The sequence below is a fragment of the Callorhinchus milii genome, unplaced genomic scaffold (genome assembly GCF_018977255.1).
Source record: "Callorhinchus milii isolate IMCB2004 unplaced genomic scaffold, IMCB_Cmil_1.0 Scaffold5, whole genome shotgun sequence".
In the NCBI taxonomy this organism is placed as follows: Eukaryota; Metazoa; Chordata; class Chondrichthyes; order Chimaeriformes; family Callorhinchidae; genus Callorhinchus; species Callorhinchus milii.
The window spans coordinates 30,524,227-30,546,471 of NW_024704746.1; the positions used below are offsets into that span (position 1 = coordinate 30,524,227).

The window sequence follows — 22,245 nt, forward strand, 5'->3', positions numbered from 1 at the left end:
CGCAATATGGTCTAACTTTTAGCTTTAGTTACAGAATTACTCAACGACACAGAAATTGTAGAAGAGGTGATTAAGTGACATAGATCACCTCAGAGTATCATGCACCTGCCTTGCATTGAAGGTCAACGAATTTAGTCTCTAAAGAGCCCGATGAAACCAACTGTGGGTGTAGATTTACCCTCTTTTTCTCCTCCCACCTCCATCTTAGAATAAATACTCAGTACTGTGATAAAATGAAACGGGCGGTCAGAGGTTCCTAATGAGAGGACACACACACACACACACACACACACATAAATGTGGCAGAGTGTATGCTTTGTTATTCTTCATGCATGAACCCAGGTCTGATCCATTTTGCCATAAGGAGCTAGTAAAGCCTGGCAAGGACAGGGGTATGAGGGTGCAGAGTTCCGTATAGATGAGTTCAGTATAAGCGAGGCAGAGTTTTGAATTAATTGAATTTCACAAATGGCGGAGCTGGGAAGACTAGCAAGGAGGACAATGGAAAAATCAAGGTGGGAGATGATGAATATAAGTGGATACAAACATTTGATTTCAGCTGCATTGTTGAACACACAATAAATACCAAAAGCAATGTACTGATCATCTTTGTGAACTCATTGGACCCCTGATAATTTCCATCTACTTTAACTCAGGATTGCATTATGCAAACTGATTTGTAGTCACACAGCTTTTGTTGAAAACGTTTCTACCTGTTTCATTTTTCTTCCTAGGAGCAAAGTTAGCAAAATTACTCAATGCTGTCATACTGTCAGAAACAGCTGCTGTGGCTTGTGGTTCATAATGCATATTTTATGGTTCATTAGGTACCATCTGACACATGCAAGAGTGATCTGTTCCTTTTTTTAATATAAATAGATGATTACAATATAGAATTTAATCTCACCCTCCAAACACAGAAACAAAATGATGAAGCGTTTCTGAAGTTACTGTAAATGGTGTCTTGCAAACTGACAAATATGCACATTTGGAATTGTTGTGCACATCAGGAGCTGGTAGTTGCATACAACCTGGACATTTAGTTCCCAATACTTTTATATTTCAGTATTGTTACAAGGTAGTTTGTTAATAGTGCAAACAGCGTGTGGAACCCAAAGTGTATAGCCAGCTGGATCACGTAATGAGTGCTGACTGGTTCCTGTGGTAAGATTAGAAAGTCTCTAACTTTCTCTTACTATACGTGTATGATTTGCACATGTGCACCACTTCACAAATGTTCTTAACCAAATTGTTTTTTTTGCTAGTTTCACAGTCTTGCATTTATTTCTGCTTCACAGCCTAATGCAGATGATCAGACATGCAGATAACTGACATTCTACTGCAGCATATTATGAAGAAAATACATTCAAAAGCAACAAAACTATTAAATAGTAATAACAAGCATTCACCAGAGGATGGCACTATCAGATTCATTTCTGCAATCTACCAAACTGAAACAAATAAAGTAATTCAAAGCAAGGTTTAACATTTCACTTGTATGCAGTTCCTTCTGGAATCTTGTTTGATTTCTGGAGTGTGCGTGTGTGTGTGTGTGGGGGGGGGGGAGTGAAGAGAAGAAAATAGTTCACTTTTTGTGATCAAAAGAGGTATATAAAACAATGTAAAATGAGCACATTACATTGTTTTTATACCTCTTTTGTTCACAACAGTTTGCATTTGTATAGTGCCCTTCATGCAGGGTAGTGTTCCAGAGTGCTTTATGGATTTTAGTTTGATCTGAGATTTGTTTTGTTCATTTTATTACATTTTTGTTTTATCAGTCTAATCAAATAGCATGGAAATACACCTAGCTATAAATATAAACAGCAGAAACAGCAAAAAAGATTAAAAGGTAAGAAATAAAGGAGACTTACTAGTGTTGCACAAATCTAGTTTTATGCAGTTCTTCGGTATCTTTGGTATTGTTCTTTAACAAGAGCTCTGTGCTTGCGGGGCTACGAATTGTTACAGCTCTTTCCCCATAGCAGACATTGTTAGCTGACCATCAGTTCAAATAGTGGCTCCCATTCATATATACACACACATTACAGTATATCATCATACATTTTAAAAACATACAAGATAAAGGGGTATGTAATGTATGTACTCAACTCTGCAGATACTTCTTCATTCATCCCCATTAATCACTGCTTCCTCCAGCTTTACAAAACATTATTCCAGCAAAATCCCTTCCTTTTCCCTAGCCTCCACTTTAAACTATTCAGGAAGTTCAAAGTAAATTTAAACTTCTTGAACATTTAAAATTAATTGTGCAATGGAACTCTCGGATCTGTATCCCATTGAGGTTTTAGTTATCCTCAGCAGTAGAAGAGCAGCGTCCAACAAGACTAAAAGAGGTAACTGAGGAAAAAGGCACACTTTAGTTAAGAAAAATTAGAACAGGATGGGGTGGTGAGCAGAAAAAGATTGAAAACAATTTTAAGTATAATGTCCAAAACAAATTATTTACCAGATGACTTTGTAGCCATTCCCCCAGAAGCTCGGCAGTGGAGTCTGGAATCTGACAGCGCAATCCTTCCTTTTCATCATTCTCCATCATTTCCACCAGACCACGAAGATCCTCTACTAGATGCAAAACTCGTATTCCACCCATGTAGGGAGAGGTAGGCGACTGGCAGTCAAACAGGCCATTTGTGTAGTCTAAAGTTTTTGAACCTGGTCAAATGTGAATTAAAAAAATTAATTGATGTTGTCTCACGTATCACACAATGTCAGGCATCAACCAAAATTTAAAATGTGGGCAGTAAAATGACTAGTGCACATTTGCAAACCATTCATTTTCTGTACAGATTAAGAATCTCTTGAAAACCAGATGCCTGTGGTTTTGCAGTCTTTCAATTTCCAAGATTTTTGTTGAAAAACCCTTAGTTGTGATTATGCTGCTGATTAGGAAGGCCAATTTAGGAGTCAGATCCTTTGGGCACAGTAACCAAATGGCACCCTTTTCGGCTAAAGATTTCTATGTACACCCCACAACATAGATGCATAAAACTATACAGTGTAAATTCTAAAACAAATTAAAATCTCTTCAGTGCCAAGAATTGTCACAAATCCCTACATGACGTGAAAGATGTTCTTTCACTTGTTAATAAATCAATATATAATCACTATATTACACTATGTTTCCTTAATCAATTTTTTAAAAAACAAAATTACATTTATAGAGCACCTTTCACGTCGGGAGGACATCCCAAAGCGCTGAACAGTCAGCTGTCGGGGGCCCGAGCATGGGGGAGGGGTGGTGTATGGGTGAGGGAAGGCAGAGAGGTGGGAGGGAGACAAAAGGTGCGGTCAAAGAGAAGGATCTTGAGATCGGCCTTGAAGGATGCAAGGGAGGAAACGAGGCGAAGGGACCGTGGGATGGAGTTCCAGAGTGTGGGGGCAGAGAGGCTGAAAGCCCAGCCACCGATGGTAGGGCGGGTTGGGCGGGAGACATGGAGCAGGCCAGAGCCTGATGAACCGTGGAGAGCCGTGGAGCCCTGTAGCTCAGTGGTTAGAGCACTCGCTTTGCAAGCGGGAGACCTGAGTTCAATTCCAGGCAGAGGGTGAAACCTTGGGCAAGTTTCCTTACTCCACACAGAGCCTAATAATAATCCCTCCAAAACCAAAAACAATAATAAATTGGTCATTTTCAATCTACGACTGTTTGTGGGACATCGCTGTGCGCAATTGGCTGCCGCGTTCGCCCACAAATATACAGTCAATTCACTTTACAGTGTGTTCTGTGAAGCGCTTTGGGACGTCCTCCCGACGTGAAAAGCGCTATATCAAATGCAAGGATTAATTAATTAGAACGGAGGTACGGATTCAGCAGGTCAGAAAGAGGGCAAAGCCTTGAAGGTGAGGACGAGGATCTTGAACTCGATCCTCTGAGGGATAAGGAGACAGTGGAGTCGGGTGAGGGTGGGAGTGATGGGGTCGAGGAGCCTGGTGTGTGAGAGTTGCAGAGTTTTGGATGATCTGCAGCTTGTGAAGGGAAGCGTTCGGAATGCCGATGATTTACAATTTACACAGGCTGATATTCATGCAAAGATGCCTACAGCAAAATACATAATACTGCTAAAGGCTCTAATTTCAAAGAGAAACCTTACCCTACTATTTGAGTGTATAAAAAATTATAGACTACTGAGTTTTATATAAGGCTTTATTTTAATATATTGTATGGATTTTTTCAGTATCAATTCAACGTCCTTCAGTCATATTATGCCGTTTCAAAAACTGTAAACAACAACAAAATTCCATTTATAGAGCGCCTTTCGCGACGGGAGGACGTCCCAAGGCTCTGTACAGTTGGGTCAGGACCCGAGCAGGGGGGGAAATGGTCAGGGTGAGGGGAGGGAAGGGAGGGAGCGAGGAGGGGGTAGAGAGTCGAGAGGGGAGCTGAAGGCACGGTCAAAGAGAAAGGTCTTGAGACCGGCCTTGAAGAAGGAGAGGGAGGAAGCGGCGAAGGCACTGGGGGATAGAGTTCCAGAGCCTCGGGGCTGAGAGGCTGAAGGCCACCCATGGTAGGGTGGTTGGGGCGGGGGATGTGGAGCAGACCGGAGCCAGAGGAACGGAGGGTACGGACAGGTAGGTAGGGGGATAGTAGGTCGGAGAGATAGGAGGGAGCGAGGCCGTGAAAAACAGCCATTTTTATCTGCATGGTCCCACAAACAACCATAACACGAATAAACAATTATTCTTGAGGATTCTCTTTTTGTATAGTGGCATGGGAATCTTTAATGTCCAGTTGACAGGAATTTGGTTTCACGGCTCATTGCAAAAGATGCCACCTCCGACCATACACCCCTCCTCAGCACTGCACCAAAATGTCAGCCAGTAGCTGATATCCTCGGACATGAACCCACAATTTTCTGATCAAAACCGAGTACCAATTGAGTGCCTATCTAGCAGAAGAAATTCTCAATCGCATTACTGTCCCACATTAAAGGTGAAATAAAGGCTTCAAGGCATGATCTGCTGATAATTAGTGCAAATAATGGCTATATATGCTGAACTAACTGAATTGCAACAGATTCCTCCTATAGATCAGTTAAACAAGTAATACAATTAGATGCTGTTATACATACAAATTGAATCTATATACACAACAGATTCAATAAAAAAAGGATCAAATGGCTTACTACTGCGTTGTACATTCTATCCTACTATGGATTGACTGGAAGTGTTGTATACTTCAAACATTTAATGGCCAGCTTCCTGAATACAGCATGCATGAGGCTTCCTAGTGCCCCAGTAATTGCTGGGAATGCTCTTGAGAGCAATTGCCAACTAGCTGCAGTGCGGTTTGGTGATTTCAGCAGTGATATCAAAGGCAAGCCGATATCATTGAAGTTCTGACTAACAATTGCTCTATAAATGCTTGATCTCATTTTATTGTCCCAAACTATTGTGTATCTAATGAGGTCTGATTGTATTAATATTGCATCACCTCAGTGGTGTAGAAGAGGATTACAATTGAGGATTTCCAGTGGTATTTTTCTACTGTACAATCATTGCTGAAAATAAATGAAGGCAGGAATGTAATGCATTGAAAAAAAACTCTCCTATACAAAACACTTTTCCCCTGTAAATAGTCTGGATATTCTAAAGCGCCTTCCATAATTACGGCCATTGATGAGGATTATCTGCCACAACAGAAAGATAAAATACAATTTAGATCTGGAGGGTGTATCAAAGTGCTTAAATGGTTACTCCATATATAATTTAACAAGTAATTTTTTTGTTTCAGAGTCTAGAATACAGTTCCAGTAATAATCAGTTAATGAACTTTTCATATAAAATCCAGACAATATATTCAATACACTGTTCTATTCATTTTTGGCATCAGTCAGTACACACAACTGAAATATAGATCCAGAAAATCATTGTAATGAGTATGGAAGCACATAAATAATTAAATGAACACAAACAAAATAAGTTGCAACCATTAATAGATAGAAACTGAAGTGGTTAAATGATTCTTGGCCATCTTTTACCTGCTATAATACCATCCATCTGCTCCAAAGCAGCAGCTAACATCTCACTAGCATCGGTCATCTTCCTTTCCTTGTAAATCAGTCAATGCCAAATCTGAAATAAAAGGAACAGAGTATTACTACAGTAACCACTATATTAATTTACAATGTAGTCATACAGAAACAGTAGTACACAAAACCCCCTTAATTTTAAGAGCTAATGAGGTTTTACTGTCACTCTGATTACTTATTGTACCACAAGGTTGCCAGTAGGGTATCATAGTTTATTGGGAAGAGACAAAAGGGAAAAGAGAGGCATCACTAAAGTTTGAAATACTTCTTTGGGAAGGCTTTAAATCACATCTTAAATAAAAGGAAGAAAAAAAAACAGTATGAATACTGTATATGATAGATACTTTCCCTTGGAGGGCAATTAATGACCGGTTACAAGGTGGTTGAGGTCAGGACATTGGATTCATTTAAAAACCAGCTTGATGCTGTGAATGAGGGATGGAAAATTGGGTCTTCTGGAAGGAGATCAGATGGGCCAAAAAGTATTTTTATCAAAACCAATCTTGCAATCACTAGAAGGCCCTTTGCCCCCTTCTAAGCACAATCCTGAAGGATGATGTCATCGCAAAAACTAGCATACCTGCTAAGCGCTAGATACTGATATGTGTGTTAAACAATAGTCATTAAAAGCAGCTTGCAAGTTGTGACAATGCTACTCCATTTGTTTTTTTTAAAAAAAACAGCATAATTTACTCTGGAAAAGTTTTACAATGAATGCAGCAAAAAAACCATTCCCAGACGTCACAGTGGCCCCAACACTACTAGTGATCTGAGACCTTTTTTTTATTAATACTGTATTGTTAATAATAATAATAATAATAATCCTTGCATTTGATATAGCGCTTTTCACGTCGGGAGGACGTCCCAAAGCGCTTCACAGAACACACTGTAAAGTGAATTGACTGTATATTTGTGGGCGAACGCGGCAGCCAATTGCACACAGCAATGTCCCACAAACAGTTGTAGATCGAAAATGACCAATTTATTATTGTTTTTGGTTTTGGAGGGATTATTATTAGGTGTGTGGAGTAAGGAAACTTGCCCAAGGTTTCGCCCTGACCTGGAATTGAACTCAGGTCTCTCACTTGCAATGCGAGTGCTCTAACCACTGAGCTACAGGACTCCGTTAAGATACTGTTTAGATTCTAACATTGTTTTTCCTCTGCCTTCTTAGCTCATTATGTTCACTAATCTATCTTCTTTTAGATTCATAACTTTCACAGCATTCGCTGATAGGTTGCTTATAGAATAATACATATTGGAAGCATTTTTAGTAGTTACCTGCAATTATTTTCAGCAGTGGCGACCATCATATTCACCCAACTCAAATTAGCCACAAATAGTGAAACATTTAATAGGTCAGAAAATTCTAACCTAGCCTGGAGCCTGACCATTTCATCAGCATTAGAGCAGTTTATTGCCTCAGTTTCCAGATAACTGAAAGTTATTAGTAGCAAGAGGAGAAATCCTACCATTAATTCAGAAAATAATTTTGTAATATTGCAGGTAATAAATTACATTAATTATACATCGTATCTAAGAACAAAGAGCACTTTTTCAGGAAGAGAATCACTGAATAAGATCAATAAAGATCTTTGCTGGCTTTTTTTTCAAAATTAATCTGAATCCTCAGGCATAATACAGTAGACTTTGTCTAGACAAACAGCTGACAATCTTACTGGTTCATTGCTCTAATAAAGCAAAATTTGCAACTGCAGTCACAGATAATTATTCTGAGGTCCCTGGGTATTTTCTTATTATATGGTGATCTGCCATCATGTTACACAACACTAAGGTCTCTTTTCAGAGAATTAATGCAGAGCAAGTATAACTGATGTTTCACACATTATCACCGTTCCTAGAACCATGGTTGCCTACTGCTCTAGCATATACCCATTAGAAAAAATTCCATATGTTCCCTGAATAAAAAAATAGCATGTTATAGTACCTTATACAACAGTCTCAACACACTGTGATTTATAACAATGCTGGAGATGTTACATTAAAGAATTAAGAACAGTTTATCTGCAAATAAATTAATTGTACTTCTAAACTTTTACTTCGCATTTTCCTTCCTTTTCAATCAGAATATAATTTAGAAAACTGTCCAAAATGTTTATGACAATGCAACAAAATTATGCAACCGAAATTCCTTCTAACCAACTGCAATGCCTCTTTAATCGATTCATACTGTGAAAGGATTCTTCATGGCTGCATATCAAACTTTCAGTTAGCATTAGCATGAGAGAACCATTGTTAGTTACAGTCATTGCTTTGTTTGTGTCTGGTCAGTAAAGGAATTAAAATATAGTTATCAATAATACCCTTTCGGGAATTTAAAAAATGCTACTGCAGTATCCTTTACAAACATGACGTAATAATTTGGAGAATAGATTTGCATTAATGACAAAAATATAAATTCTTTATATATTTATCCCTTTGTTAAATCCACTCAACCCTGCCCCCCCCCCCACCCCCTTTCATGATCACCATACTGTTATTACTTCACCTCTCATCCTGCAGTAGGGAGAGCAAAACAATTGTGAAGAAAGACTCCTTCAGTCTTCTAACATTTTCATCAAAGCTAGTTTCCTCATTATAAAGTACTGATTAGAATTTAACACGTTCTCACAAAACAGAAACATCTCAATTCAAGGGATTTCTACTGTGCGGTTGAGCCTTAGCCACTCAACATGGTATCAGAGGCTGAATAACTTTTTAATAAACTCTACTTTAATTGCTAATTTTGTCAGTTTTAGACTTCTCAGATAAAATGTTTCATTCCTATGCTTGTTTTTCCATTATTGACCTATCAAGTAGTGTGCCACTTAATTTGCACACAGTAGTAGCAAAGAAGTGAATGACCAGTTTTATATGGGGGAATTGTTGGCCAGGTCTAGGAGAAACTCCCTTGTCTTTTTACATCGTGCCACAGGATCTTTAGTGTCCACTTTAGCAGGTAGTCAAGACCTTGTTTTAATGTCACATCCAAAAGACAGAACCTTCAACAATGCAGGACACTCTCAGCACTACACTGGAGTATCATCTTAGACTATGAATTCAAAGTACTGACATAGAACTCAAAAACCTTCTGACTCAGAGGCAAGAATGCCACCAACTAAGTCCAGCTAACACTCGTTTTAAAAGGTAACAATGTTATTCCTCGGTTCGAATCTTAATAGTAACAGATTAGTAATTTTAATCAACCCACTTGGTTAAGAAAATAATGCACAGCACTCAATTTCCATTGGCGCCTTAGCCAATAGCACACAGTGCAAAGTCAGAATCTGTTATCAAATGTAATTAGTAATCTCCAAAGCAACGATGACCATTGGTAATCATTAATCCACATCCTACAGATTTTCTCTACTCCTCTCCTGAAGGTGACTGATGACTCATGCTGGGAGTACAGCTTCCTGGGTGCGGTGGCCACTCAATCACCTTACCCAAATGATAACTCTTCCACTTGTGAGCATATAGGCAACTATTAACAAGTTATTACATTATGGAGCTGTTCGCAAATAAACCCAGGCCCAAAAGTTCATATTCATGCTCCAACACGAGCTTCTGAAACTTTACTGGAAGCAAGCACCTCAGTTGATTTCATGCCTAGTCATGCATTGCTATCAAAGTTACTGCTGTCACAACTGCCCAAGATCATCTAATAGACTAGGGATTGAATACAAGTACTTGCTGATACATATGGCTCCATATCAGAGCATATTTACCCACTGAGCCTTTGGATGAAATCCTGAAAACTCTTCAGGTAATGGGATTAAATGACAGAAGTGAGTTTGTGCAATTAACCCCATCAGTTCTGTCTAATCAGGTAATGCTGAGCTGTTTTCAAAATATTTATATACCTTCCACTAACATCCCAATATGAAATCTTAAGCTTCAATAGTAAATTGTGTTTCAAGTGGTTTGATGTGGTGCACCCAAACATAGCGAGGAACATTCGTGCTCATTCCCAATTTCCTAATAAGTGTATATTTTGATGCAGCACATTATTCTTGTTCTTGTATTCAAAAACAAGAATGCTGATATTCTTTCTTTTGAAGCTTAAGATTTCATATTCGCATATTCATTTATATTCACAGAAATTAAACTAAGGAATTACACTGGGCAGTACAAAATCAGAAGAAGTCTAAAGAAGAGGGGATATGTGTGTACTGTACTCTGAAATCTGTTAATTTAAATGAGTTTGTTGAAAACTTGGATCAATTTTAATATTTCAATTCCTATACATATGGCAGTGTGCACACCACACCCAACACCATCACAAGTCTACTTAAGATTGAAAGAATGTGCAAAACATGTTAAAACAGAACTGTCACTGAGCCAGAGCTGCATGCCAAGCTGAGCAGAATCTTCATTTTATTAGCCAGGAACAGAAAAATTCTCATTTCCAATTTAATTTATCCTCAATTGTGCAAGGCACATTTGCCAAAATCTGGTCAGACCCTCTTCTTTCAATCAGTGGGACTTTTTTTCAAGCAACTATAGTGATTTTGAAATTGGTCAAAGTGACTGGCATGAACTGACAATATCAAAATTTCCGGAATGTCTGGATGAAACCCAAGTTGGCAGCAGCCCTTCAATTTTCATCTGAGCACAATAAGTTGAACTGCTAAGTCAATCCACAACAAAACAAGTAGTGCCTTCTTACAGCATGGGTTTTATTTCATTATAAATTTGTACCTGAATAGTTTGGAAACTACATGCAACTTCCTCTCAAGTTAGTAAAAAAAACTCAAACTATCAAGACTTGCATTAACATTTCTGGTGATCATGTGTTCTAATTACCAATGCCACAGTGTGGATTGACATCATCAGATTTTGTACGACTTACACAGCTTCCCTGCAACTTGGACTTACGCAAGTCATATTAAATGTTATGGTCCCAACCGATACGAATTGTGTGAGTTTTACTATATAATTGCAGGGGCGCAAATTGATTCAGTCTCCATTGAAGCCCAATCCCTTGCATTCTGCAGCAATCCATTAAATAACCTATTGTAAATGTTATTAAAGAGGTAGTCTTGCTCACAGCTCTTTAAATAACATCCAACAAATAACCAGTTGGCGTCTGTTAGTTTCTTTCTGTGCATATGCTTAGTTGCAATTGCAGAGTTCTCAAACCCCCATAGAGATACAAATGCAATTTCCTGCTCCAAATTGACTTATTGCTAGAAGTGATTGCAAATTATTTTCAGTAACATAAAAAGGTGTAAAAATCAATTTGCATTTTGAATATGCAGTTAACAATTGGAAGATGTATTTTACTTCAATTCATGACTGTAGGAAAAAGCAGAAAATGTCATCTTCTCTGAACGACTTCATCGCTTACAATCATTTGCTCAGGTCTGCCAACTGAATAAATATCATATTGAAAGGTTTCTGTGGTAAGCAACTGGAATGAACTGTACAAGTTTTGTTTGGTCAGCCAGACAAAAAAAATCATCATACTTCAGAGTATCCAAACCAAATCATAGTCCCACATATGCATGCTACCTAAGCATGAAAATTTCCATGGAATGGAATGTGCACTCTTTCTCTCTGCAAGGACACACCCTACTTATCTAATTCCAGATAGTGCGTAGCAATGCTATGGAATTCTGCAGATCAAGCTCAACAAAGACTAGAGACTGTAACAGAGGATCTGATTTTGACATTCTGTCCCCAAACACATCACCTTGCAGCCAGTTCAGCCCCAGGGGGCTGCCATTCCAGGCAGCTCAGCAACAGGTCAATGTAGTCTGGAGCCTCCCTCAGTGCTGCTTCCCCATCTATATCAATAAAGACGAAATATCTGTGTATGTCGGTCCACTAAAGTACAATAACCGATTGATGAAGAGACATGATTTATACCTCATTGGAAAGTTCTTGCTCGCGGGAGAGTCATGGGCATTTTCTTTTCTAGGGATCTCCTATTGTGATCTAAACAAGCTCATCACACATATATGGACTTCACCCAGGAGTCCTCCCAACCAGGATGTGTGTGCAAATATGTGAACAAGGGATGCTAATGAGTTCAATAGCACATTTTCCTAATCTGAAGGGATAAAGACCCCCTAAAAAGGGAAGATCAAGGCTTTCAAGGCCAACCGAAAGAGAGAAGGATGATTAAATGAAACTAGTTGCAAGCGTAGCCTCAATGTGTACAGCTAGTTTTACTATAAAACCACCACACTGTTTAGTCCAGGACTTGGCAGCCACGAAGAACTACTTGGACACAAATTTTATGTACCAAAAGCCTAACTAGAATATACTCTTTCGATGAACACACTCTTAAGATGATATCAAGCATACAAGCTTCCATCCCCTCCTGAACTAAGATCTCAAACTGAATCTTTTGAAGTTTCGATGCTAGTTTCGCCCACAAAATATACAGTCAATTCACTTTACAGTGTATTCTGTGAATCGCTTTGAGACGTCTCCAAGACATAATAAGGTGCTATATCAAAGGCAAGGATTATTATAGTTGACTGCAAAATATTATGGTCACTAAGCGTACCCCAACGACTTTGGCTCACAGGGCTAATGGGAGTCAAGTAGAAAGATTCTCTGCCCCCAATGCCTGGTTTTCCCCTCCAAGTCCTGCTGACAAGCCAGGCTGACTGGTCTGTAATAAACTATACTTGGGAGTACTGCCGACATGCCTGACTCAGAATTCAGACTGTCAAGACTGCATCAGAGGATAAATTCCTTTATTCCATTGCCAGGCACATCAACTTAGAGGCAGTTCTGCTCTAATGAGACCCTGCTTACCTTTTCCCAAGAGGATAGTTACTAGTTGGTTATTGGACATTTGAACCTTTTTGTAGAAATTAGCTTGATGGGATTAAATTGACTTCTTATGCCATGATTTTTCAACGATCTTTCCATAAATATACAGATTTGCTCACTGTGAAATTAATACACCTTTATATCTTAATGTCAAATGATGTTTGTGGTATCAAGATATTTTTAAGACTGTCATTGAAGAAATGTACAAAAGGTATAATTAATGTTACAGTAGCTGCTTTACCCTGCATGAGTCGAGAATGTCTGGCCTGCAAGTCAGAAAAAAAAATCAGACGCGAGTTAGCTTCCCTGAAATAAACAGTGTATTTAAAAGAAGATCTGGACAAGTATCATCTTTCAGCTGAACATGGACCTTAACATTGAAGGAAAAAGGGCACCAAAACATATAATGCATTGTGAGCACAAACAAAGTACTTCTGGATCATTTTACAAACATTTGGAGCTTGAAGTTAAACTATTTTATTATGCAGTATATAATTAAATCAATGTGAATTAAATCAATGTGAAGAATGATCAATGATTAATGTCCTGTACATTTTTTTTCAATGAACATCATGTCTCAAAGAGTGAGCTATGTGCTATTATTGGTGTACTTGCTCAGCCTGTGGTGTATAATTACTATTAAAAAGACCTACATATAATAATTACAATAATAATCCTTGCATTTGATCCTTGCCTTATCACATCTTCGAGACATCTCAAAGTGCTTACACAGAATATACTGTAAAGTGAGTTGACTGTATATTTTGTGGGTGAAACGCAATATATGCAAATACAATGGCAACTCTCATGATTCAATTCTCACTGCTCTCAAGCCAAATGAATAAATGTTATGGTGAGTGATTATATACACATCCGATGCACATTGCTTATCAAGCCAACTTGTCCTCAGGTTCCAACAGCTTCTAAAATAGGAAGTAGTGTACAGGGAACAATTTTAAGGGGTGTAATGCTGCAGGGGCTCTTTTCTATTAGATTTCATTGCAGAATACCAACATGTTCAAGTGTTTGGGTGAGAGGACTCGGTTTCAGTTTGCTGTAGTCATACAGTTCGAAGCAGTCCAGCATGTGTACACATTAACGGGCTCGCACATTCTTGTAATTAACTGCTGTAGTTGCAAGTCAAAGGTTCTCTCTCGTCTTGTCCAAATATTTGACAAGTAAAGCAAGACTGAGGAAATAAACTATGAACACAGAAAAGCAGAAAACATTAAGAAATAATGCATAGAGCATGCAACTTTCAGATTTTTTCAGTAAATGGGTACCAAAACCCTCCCTAAAAATAAGGATCAAAATTGGTTTGTAATTTGTTGGTCATATGGTCAAGATCTGAATTTTGAAACTGAACCCTGAACATTCTTTGACCCAAGCAGATGAACATTGCACTCTGACCCATTCTAAATTCAAGCAGTTTTGATAAATAAGAGATGTCAAATTAGTTTCTCTCACCCATCAACCCACACAGAGCAGACATGGTGCCCTTCATTAATTATAACAATAACTTTTTTGTTTCCAGGTTTAATTTGAAAAAAAGGTGAAGCAGAGGGGCAATATTTTACTATCTAAACCAAGATTAAATTAAAGTACTTGTTTGCTGAATACAAGCAGGGAAAGTTATTCTAGAAAGTTGAAAAAAGAGAATTTGGGATAAAGTCCAAGAATGCCTCATGGATTTGTTGTGTGAGATAATCTTATTTATCCTAATGTTCTTAAAAGGGCAAATTTAATAAGCAGAGGAGTTAGAACTTTAAGTGCCTACATTGAAACAAATCCTAATTTATTGTAATAAGGAATCTAAAAATACAACTACAGAAGCTTTACTACTATAGACATATACTATACTACTGTCTAATTACATTTAGCATTGTTTAGAAAAGGAAACATTTATTTCACTGATCCTGAAAGAATCCATCAACAAACTGCACATTTACAGTAGTTGGGTCACAGAACAAAATACACTTAAAATTCCTGGCTTTTTTGGAACACCTAGTAAGCATACAGGTAATGCAATTAAACTGGAGGAGTTTTAAAAAAAATTACCAGAGTCTTGGCTACTATATAAGATCCTGGGCCATAAAAAGTGAACTTTAAAGCTTAAGAGGTGTTTTGTCTTTTTAGTTTGCAAAGCTGATGAGCAACTCATTCTAGCTTGTCAACCACCGGACTTTTGAAGTTGGTTTACTGAGAAATTTCCATGGCTACTTTTACTGGTAAATGTCATTTTCTTACACAGAAGCATTTTCATGGTTTACTTTGTGAGGTGCTGACAAATCTTACATTTGTTCTAATCACAGTCCCTCCTCTAGACCCAATAATTCTTGCTGCACTAAAGAGGCGTTTCTTTTCAACTAGTTTTAGATTAATGGCGAAATACGCCCAGAGGATCTTTCCTTACAGATGTCTGAATTCCATTTTCTATTAAACCTCCAACTGTGACATGGTAGGAATGCAAGTCTAGTTCTAATGCTATTTGTAGATTACATATGATACAAATATAGTAGAAACAATTACACCAAATATTTGACATGAATAAAGCTCTTTTAAAAGGAGAGAATTTTATATTCTATGGGCTGATGTACTCAAGGCAATGGAGTACAATTAATTTCTCCCTTTGGTGTAATATGTACCTAAATTACCAATTCAGTCAAAGGACCTACTAATCATTTTTGGGCCAGAAGCCACACAATCATGAATCCGTTAAAAGTTTAAACCTAATTTAATACAAGGTGGAATTCTGTGCAATGCAGGCTAAGAGTTAATCTCCACAAAAATAGGACAAGCAGATGAGCATTATTTTGATTCTTTCTAGAAGGTCTTAGAATGGGCAGTCACAGAGCTTCATGAAACATAAAACATACCATTACCATGTAATTAATTTAATTTATGCAATTGTAGTTTCAAACATTCTAAAAACCATTTGTTAAAATTTAAATAAAGGTAATACCCTTACATTTGGTCACCTATGTCAACAATGAACTTAAAAATAAACATTTAACTGCAATGTTAATGCATTCAACATAGTGTACTATTTTAATTGGGTCAATTTTGAATTAAGCACATTACATACAAAATGCAACAGTCCAAGGAAATGTATATCTTTGGGACGTCCTCCCGACGTGAAAAGCGCTATATCAAATGCAAGGATTATTATTATTATTATTATTATTATTGCTACAAGTCCAAGCAAGCATTCGCTGCACTTCAAACATCAAACTCATTAAACAAATTTGTCTCAATGCCCACCCCACCCCCATGGTTCTATCTAGTAATCACACTTAGCATTTTTTCTATGGAAAGCTTCAGCACCTTTCAATACATTTCAAAAACAAAAAGCCCTCACCAACTTGTGTGCCCCTGACGTTGCTGTAACCTGCTTGCCTTCCATAACAATCAAAATACCCACAGGTTTTCTGTTACACATTACAGAATTCATTTACTGTACCTTTCAAAATTCAACAGTAGAAATCAAGCAATAAATGTTTTGTAGTTTTCTTGTTGAACAAGAATTATTATTATTCTTTATAACTGCAGAAAAAATAAGTTTCAATGGAGGCAAATAAGAGCCAGCTTTGCTCAAAAACAGTCATAGTTACTTTAAATACTAGATAGAAGGAAAGATGTTAAATAGGAGCTTAGTTTATGCTCTCAAAGGTTTATTGGGACACAGCAATTTGGAGGCCACCACTTTGGGCAATAAATGTGGTAGACAAATCTCACATTATGAGGAATGGTAATCTTATTCCTAAGATTATTTCCATATTCAAGAGATATGATTAACAAGAATGGACATGTTATAAGGTTTATAAAGTTCTGTTTTTACATTATTGTCCTCAACCTCTCTTCTCAGCTACAACGCAGAACTTACAGAACCCCATGCCTCAATCCGTCAGTCTTGTCCCCTCTTTACTTGTATTCAAATCACACTTGAGACTTTTCAGACTGTTTGACAATCTACAGTCACTAGTTATTCGTCCCGGGATCAGCATCAAGCCCTGCCATTGTTCAGCTCGCTGAGACACTACCTCGTGTGAAGGATGCTATATAAATGCAGGTTATTGTTGTAGTATCATCCAGTGTTCCCCTTGGCCACTGCATCCAATTCCATTGCCTCTAGTAAGCTGACATACAATGCTCTAGAAACTGTTTAATACTGATAAGTAGAGTGGAAGGTTAGAATCTATTCAGTTAAAGTGAAACTATGTTTTTGTATAAAGTACTCTGTAGGATGCTTTTTCTGCCAGAGGATGACATTTTGTTTTATTTTATCGAAGCAGTTAAGTGAAGTCCAAGTCTTGCAGTTGTTCAACACCAATCAACAATTAACACAATGCCTGCTTTTTGCACTGAAAATTCCAGTACAAGTAGTTGATGAGCAGATTCCGAAAAGTGAAGCATGAGTGCCAAGCGTGCTCCGAGAAGGTGGTTTCAACAGCACATTAATTTGCACCTAATGCACTGTAAATGCATGTAGCGTGAATGCAAGCTCCTTTCTGAAATGGATCCCTCAAGGACTGCTAAAGAACCTTTTTTTTATTAATGTTGCATTCTGGCTGTGTCTTCAGCAACAAATTGACATGGGTTATCCGAGCTCTATACATGTGTAGTGAGTGAGCCCCTCAGGCCCGGCCAATGTAATTAGGAATGGAAAATATTAGTCCAACTTTCTTGCTTCAAACACTTTATTGCTAGAAGCAATTTTGCTGTCAGTAATATAAACTGCACTTTTCAAAATCCCTATTGGGTACTAAATAAAAATACTGTAATTTGCAAGGGGGGGGAAGGAAGGAGAGAAGAAAAAAAGGAAAGATAGACCCTGGCAGTTAATTCATGACAAACCGCTAATTTTAAAATCCCTCAAGTATGCACTGGTAGTCAATAGTTTGGGATCAGCCAAGTACCACTCCTACTTTCCCCCCACCAACCCAAACATTCTAATATTTTATAAAATAAGAGGTGCGATTTCTAGCTATAGAGGCATTACAAAAAGCCTTTGTTTAAACACAGTGGTTCTATGAAGGTGTATAATGTCCCCCCAGAAATTGTTTGTTCACGTTCTGAGCTCTACAGCTAATTCCATGTCTCTTCCCTATAAAAACTACAAGTAGATCGTTATTTTTAACATTCTCCATTCAATCACTAAACTTGGAAGCAGTTATGTATCTTCCCACCTTTTTCCTGTGAATGTGCTCAAGCAGTGAACATTATAAGATTAGGATAATGTCAGAAACATAAAACTAGGTGTACAAATGTTGAATGAATGGCTTATTTTTTTTGACATGGGGAGGGGGAGGGGAAGGGGAAGAACCATACAATGTTACAGCATACTAGGCCATTCAGCCGTGGTGCCTGTGCTGGGTCTTTGAGAGAGTGGGGAGCAAGTCCTCAGCAGCATTTCCTGTGCATTAAGCACTAAGATGCCAACAGTGACCTAACAACGTGGAAATCAGACATTTTTGTGTATTTCATTTTAATGAAAACGGTCTGTTCTTATGGACCCAGACACCATGTTATAATGCTGCATGCAGATAGTATTAACGTTTAGATTTTAAATCTGTTCATTTATTTCCATGCGTCATGGTTTAGGATAGGTCACCATGCATGTACATTATCAATTCAGACCTACTTCAAAATATACAGATCTTATGGTAGGAAGAAAAAAACATGCAGATGGCCAAGCAGAAAGTATCCAACACAAAAGTGTAAGACATCAATAAAGTTAACACATTTTTTTAAAAACATTTTTTCCTGAGAAACTACAATGAAGTCCGGATATTTAAGAGTAAAAATTCAGCTGGCCAGATAATTTCAAAATGTATCTGGCAAAGTATTGCTGCCGTATAGTGCAGCCAAAAGGCATGGAGTCACAGAGGAGAAGGAGGCATCTTTTCAGACACATATACTAAACTACTAAAGGCTGCCATTTCCCTCCTGGAAGGGAACATGACTTTACACAAAGCTGCTCCAGTCATTTACAAACGACAGGACATTTTTGTAATGTCAAACCTTACTTTCCTTTAAACTTGGTGAACTTAAAATAAAGAGTTCTCTTTAAACAGAGTTAACTGTATAACATTGTTGAAATATACTAGCTATGGGAACACAGGTTTTTGTTTAGTACCAAGTCCCAATATCAGTGGTGGCTCAACATTTGCTTAGGGGCAAGGAGAAGGAAAATGATGGAATTCATTCTGAGCCACTTTTATGGGCCACTGAGCTGCCAGTTACAACACAATTTACAGAGGCCTGCAGCAATTTATCTGCACATGGCCTTAAGTAGTGTGGAGTCTGGCAAGAACTACTGTATGAGCAAGGGAAATAAATTAATTTTCACAAAGCATTCACCGCCAAATGTTATAGTGATATAATCTGACAAACGTTCCAATAACATTCTGTATGTAATTGATATCTTTAGGCTCCATATACAACAATATTTTATTACATAAACATTAAGAACTTGCAATTTTGTACTGCTTTATCATGTCAAATCAAATGGTTTCATATTCCCTTAAAGTCAAATACAGTGACTGTTTCTGTGGGCTAGCGTAGCACCATCACGTTCTTACATTTATGAAGTAAATAACTAATCTGAAAAATGCAGCATTCCCCCAGTACTAAAATGGAAAGCCTGCCTGGACTATGAAATCAAGTCTCAACATAGGGCCTCTTTCTCTGAAAAAGACATCCATTTAGTCCTGTTCTTTAGCTTCTCTCTCCCCCCACCACCCTCCCATTCACAGGCTTGACTTTTGGCACATATAAACCTGACAATGCAGTACAAAGAAAAGGTTTCAATATGTTCCAGTTGCTAGTTCCTCCAAAGAACCTCAGACATAGATAACTAAATTTCATTCAGTATTTATAACTGTTTATTGTATGATTAGCATGACGAAATGAATTTGTAACATTTAGTGTATATTAAAAAGAACAATGTTCCAATAACAGGCAATGTTCCATATTCTGTGGAGATGCGTCCCACTTGACATACCAATCTCCATTCCAATCTCTCAGCCTTTATATTCAGGCAACCAACCCTTAAGGCAAATCGCTTGACTGTTTGCTCTCCCTTTATGTTTTATAGTTCAATACCGTCACAAGATCATAAGAGAGGTTTAAATAAAAACCCATTTGATCTCACCCTTCTTGCATCCATACCCTAATATCTTTACATCATAGTACCAAGCTTTTTTTTAATAAAAAGGCCAGCATCCTGGTTTTAACTATCCTTCTTGGTCAGCTGTTCCCATAGTTAATTACCTTGAGTAAAGACATGCGATGTCTGTCCTGAAATTGTCCTTTCAATTCTAAAAGTGTGCTCTCTTGTTCTGCTGTCTAGGTGTATCCAAAAATAACAAAAAAGCTTTCTCAGATCAATGGTTTCTAAGCTAGATTTTTTTAAAATCACTCTGCAGTGATTTCTAAAAGTGTATTCTAAAAGAATACTGAAAATCCAGTGCTCCTCCAGAAAGAGGGGGAGGGAGAGCAACCAAGCAAGGCTGTCATCCAAGAAATCCACAGGACATTTTAGATAATATTTAAATTCCTACAAAGATTTATAACAATGTAATGTACCACATTAATTATTTAGATTGGTAACAAATGTAAAACAAATCACTACATCCAACTCCTCAACTCTGCCTGTGAAAGGCAAAGATCAAGGTAGTATCATTTTGCAGATGTAAGTGAGCAAACGTGGCTCACAATAGGTTAGCAAGTGGTTAACTATTACAGCTTTATACTGCATCACTTCTGAAAGGTCAGAAATGATTTAATTTCAGCTGCTGCTAAGTACTTGCCAGATCACAAGTTCAATTACCAATCCTCTGGTCAGGGAATTTTGTAGGAATAATAGGAAGCCAAAAAATAAGTGAAAAAGTCAGCAAGAGTACATCACTTATATTAAATCACAAAACCTTTTTCAATTTGGGTGATTGGGGAGACAGTCAAATCTCTTCACTGTCCAGCACATTGGGACGTCCTCCTGACGTGAAATCCTCTACACAAATGTAAAAATGTAATTTATTGCTGTCAAAGATAACTGCAAATTCACATGCCTAAAGACATATCTAAAGATATGCTTCCATATATTTAATACTTCACTTAATAGATGGTCTATCAATTGCCACCAAATTTTGAGAAAAAAATAAATGACCTCCAAATTCGATGAAATGGAGCAGAAGGTCGCCCTAGAATATATCAAGCAGAATAACAATACAAACAAACAGCAATAAAGCAGTTAACTGCAAAATTTGCTATAGAGTATAGCACGATTACAATCAGTGAGTTCAGTCAAGTTCCTGGTATTAATTACATTGCATCAAGTGACTTTATTCAAGTAGAGTGCCATGGTCAAAGAGTATCACAATTACTTCAGAATAATCACAGTAGGTAGGAAGAGAAGGGATGTATTTCACATCCCAATCAAAATCTAATACAATACGATCCAAGAAAAACAAACATTCAATGTGATTAGAACAAAGGTCATTATTTTGTAAATCCTTCCAGCCTGTTCACATAGAGAATACTCCATATTATCAACTTCTTCCAAACGATAGCATTAGAGAAACATTTTTTAAAGAAGTCAACATTAATTATTTCCAATCTTACTCTTTTGACAAACCATGTGACAAACTAGATATAAAAACACTATTTACATTTGGACTGGAATGATCAAATCTACACATGACTGTTTGTGTGATAATGCTGTGCACAAATTGGCTGCCATGCTCAGACAAAATAGTCATGACATTTGACTAGTTTACAGTAAATCCTTTGAAGTGTTTGAGATATCTTTCCAACGTGAATCAAATGGAAGAATTTTTATTTTATTATTTTGTTTGTAATTCTGTTATGCCTTAGATTTGTGAAACAAACATCCTGCTTTGATTTGCACTATCAGTTAAACAAAGGAACAGTTCAAGCAGCAGATATGACAGAAAAAGTTGCCATTTATCAGGTCATGAAAACTGTGACAAGAAAACCAAAAATGCTAGAGTAATTTTATTTCAATGCAAAAGTTTAACAATAATATGTAAGGCATTTTATAATTTTCATTCACTGACATACATGGTCCTTCAGAAATAAAAAATCTGCCACCTCATAATTTACTGTAATAAACCATTTCTTCTAAATCAACAAAGGATACATCACTTAGTGCTCAATTTCATACTGAAAGAAAAGGAATCCAGTTTTGCATGAGAAGGAGCGTTACAAGTGTAGGTAATTTGCAAATCAAAAATCCATATTGATGCCTGCCAGCTAACTATTGTAAACAATTAAATGTACTTCTAGATGCAAGGCTGTGTAATTACTTTCCTGCCCTACCCAACTGCAGAGCTGAGTCATAGGAAGGAAAAGCAGCTGATACCCTTAAATCCCAGCCAAGTTAAAC

At 37.5% G+C, this 22,245-nt stretch overlaps 1 protein-coding gene across 5 annotated transcripts in view; it reads right to left on the reverse strand.

Annotated features, from left to right (window-relative positions):
• The window catches only part of ppfibp1b (PPFIA binding protein 1b), a 64,810-nt gene that overhangs the window by 29,638 nt on the left and 12,927 nt on the right, over nucleotides 1-22,245 (reverse strand). For all 5 annotated transcript variants that reach the window (XM_007895408.2, XM_007895407.2, XM_007895406.2 and 2 more), the window contains exons 2-3: nucleotides 6,000-6,093; nucleotides 2,471-2,676 (exon numbers count right to left, since the gene is read on the reverse strand). In XM_007895408.2, the coding sequence (XP_007893599.1) occupies nucleotides 2,471-2,676; nucleotides 6,000-6,060 (267 nt within the window). In that variant the 5' untranslated portion in view covers nucleotides 6,061-6,093. The remainder of the gene's footprint in view (nucleotides 1-2,470; nucleotides 2,677-5,999; nucleotides 6,094-22,245) is intronic.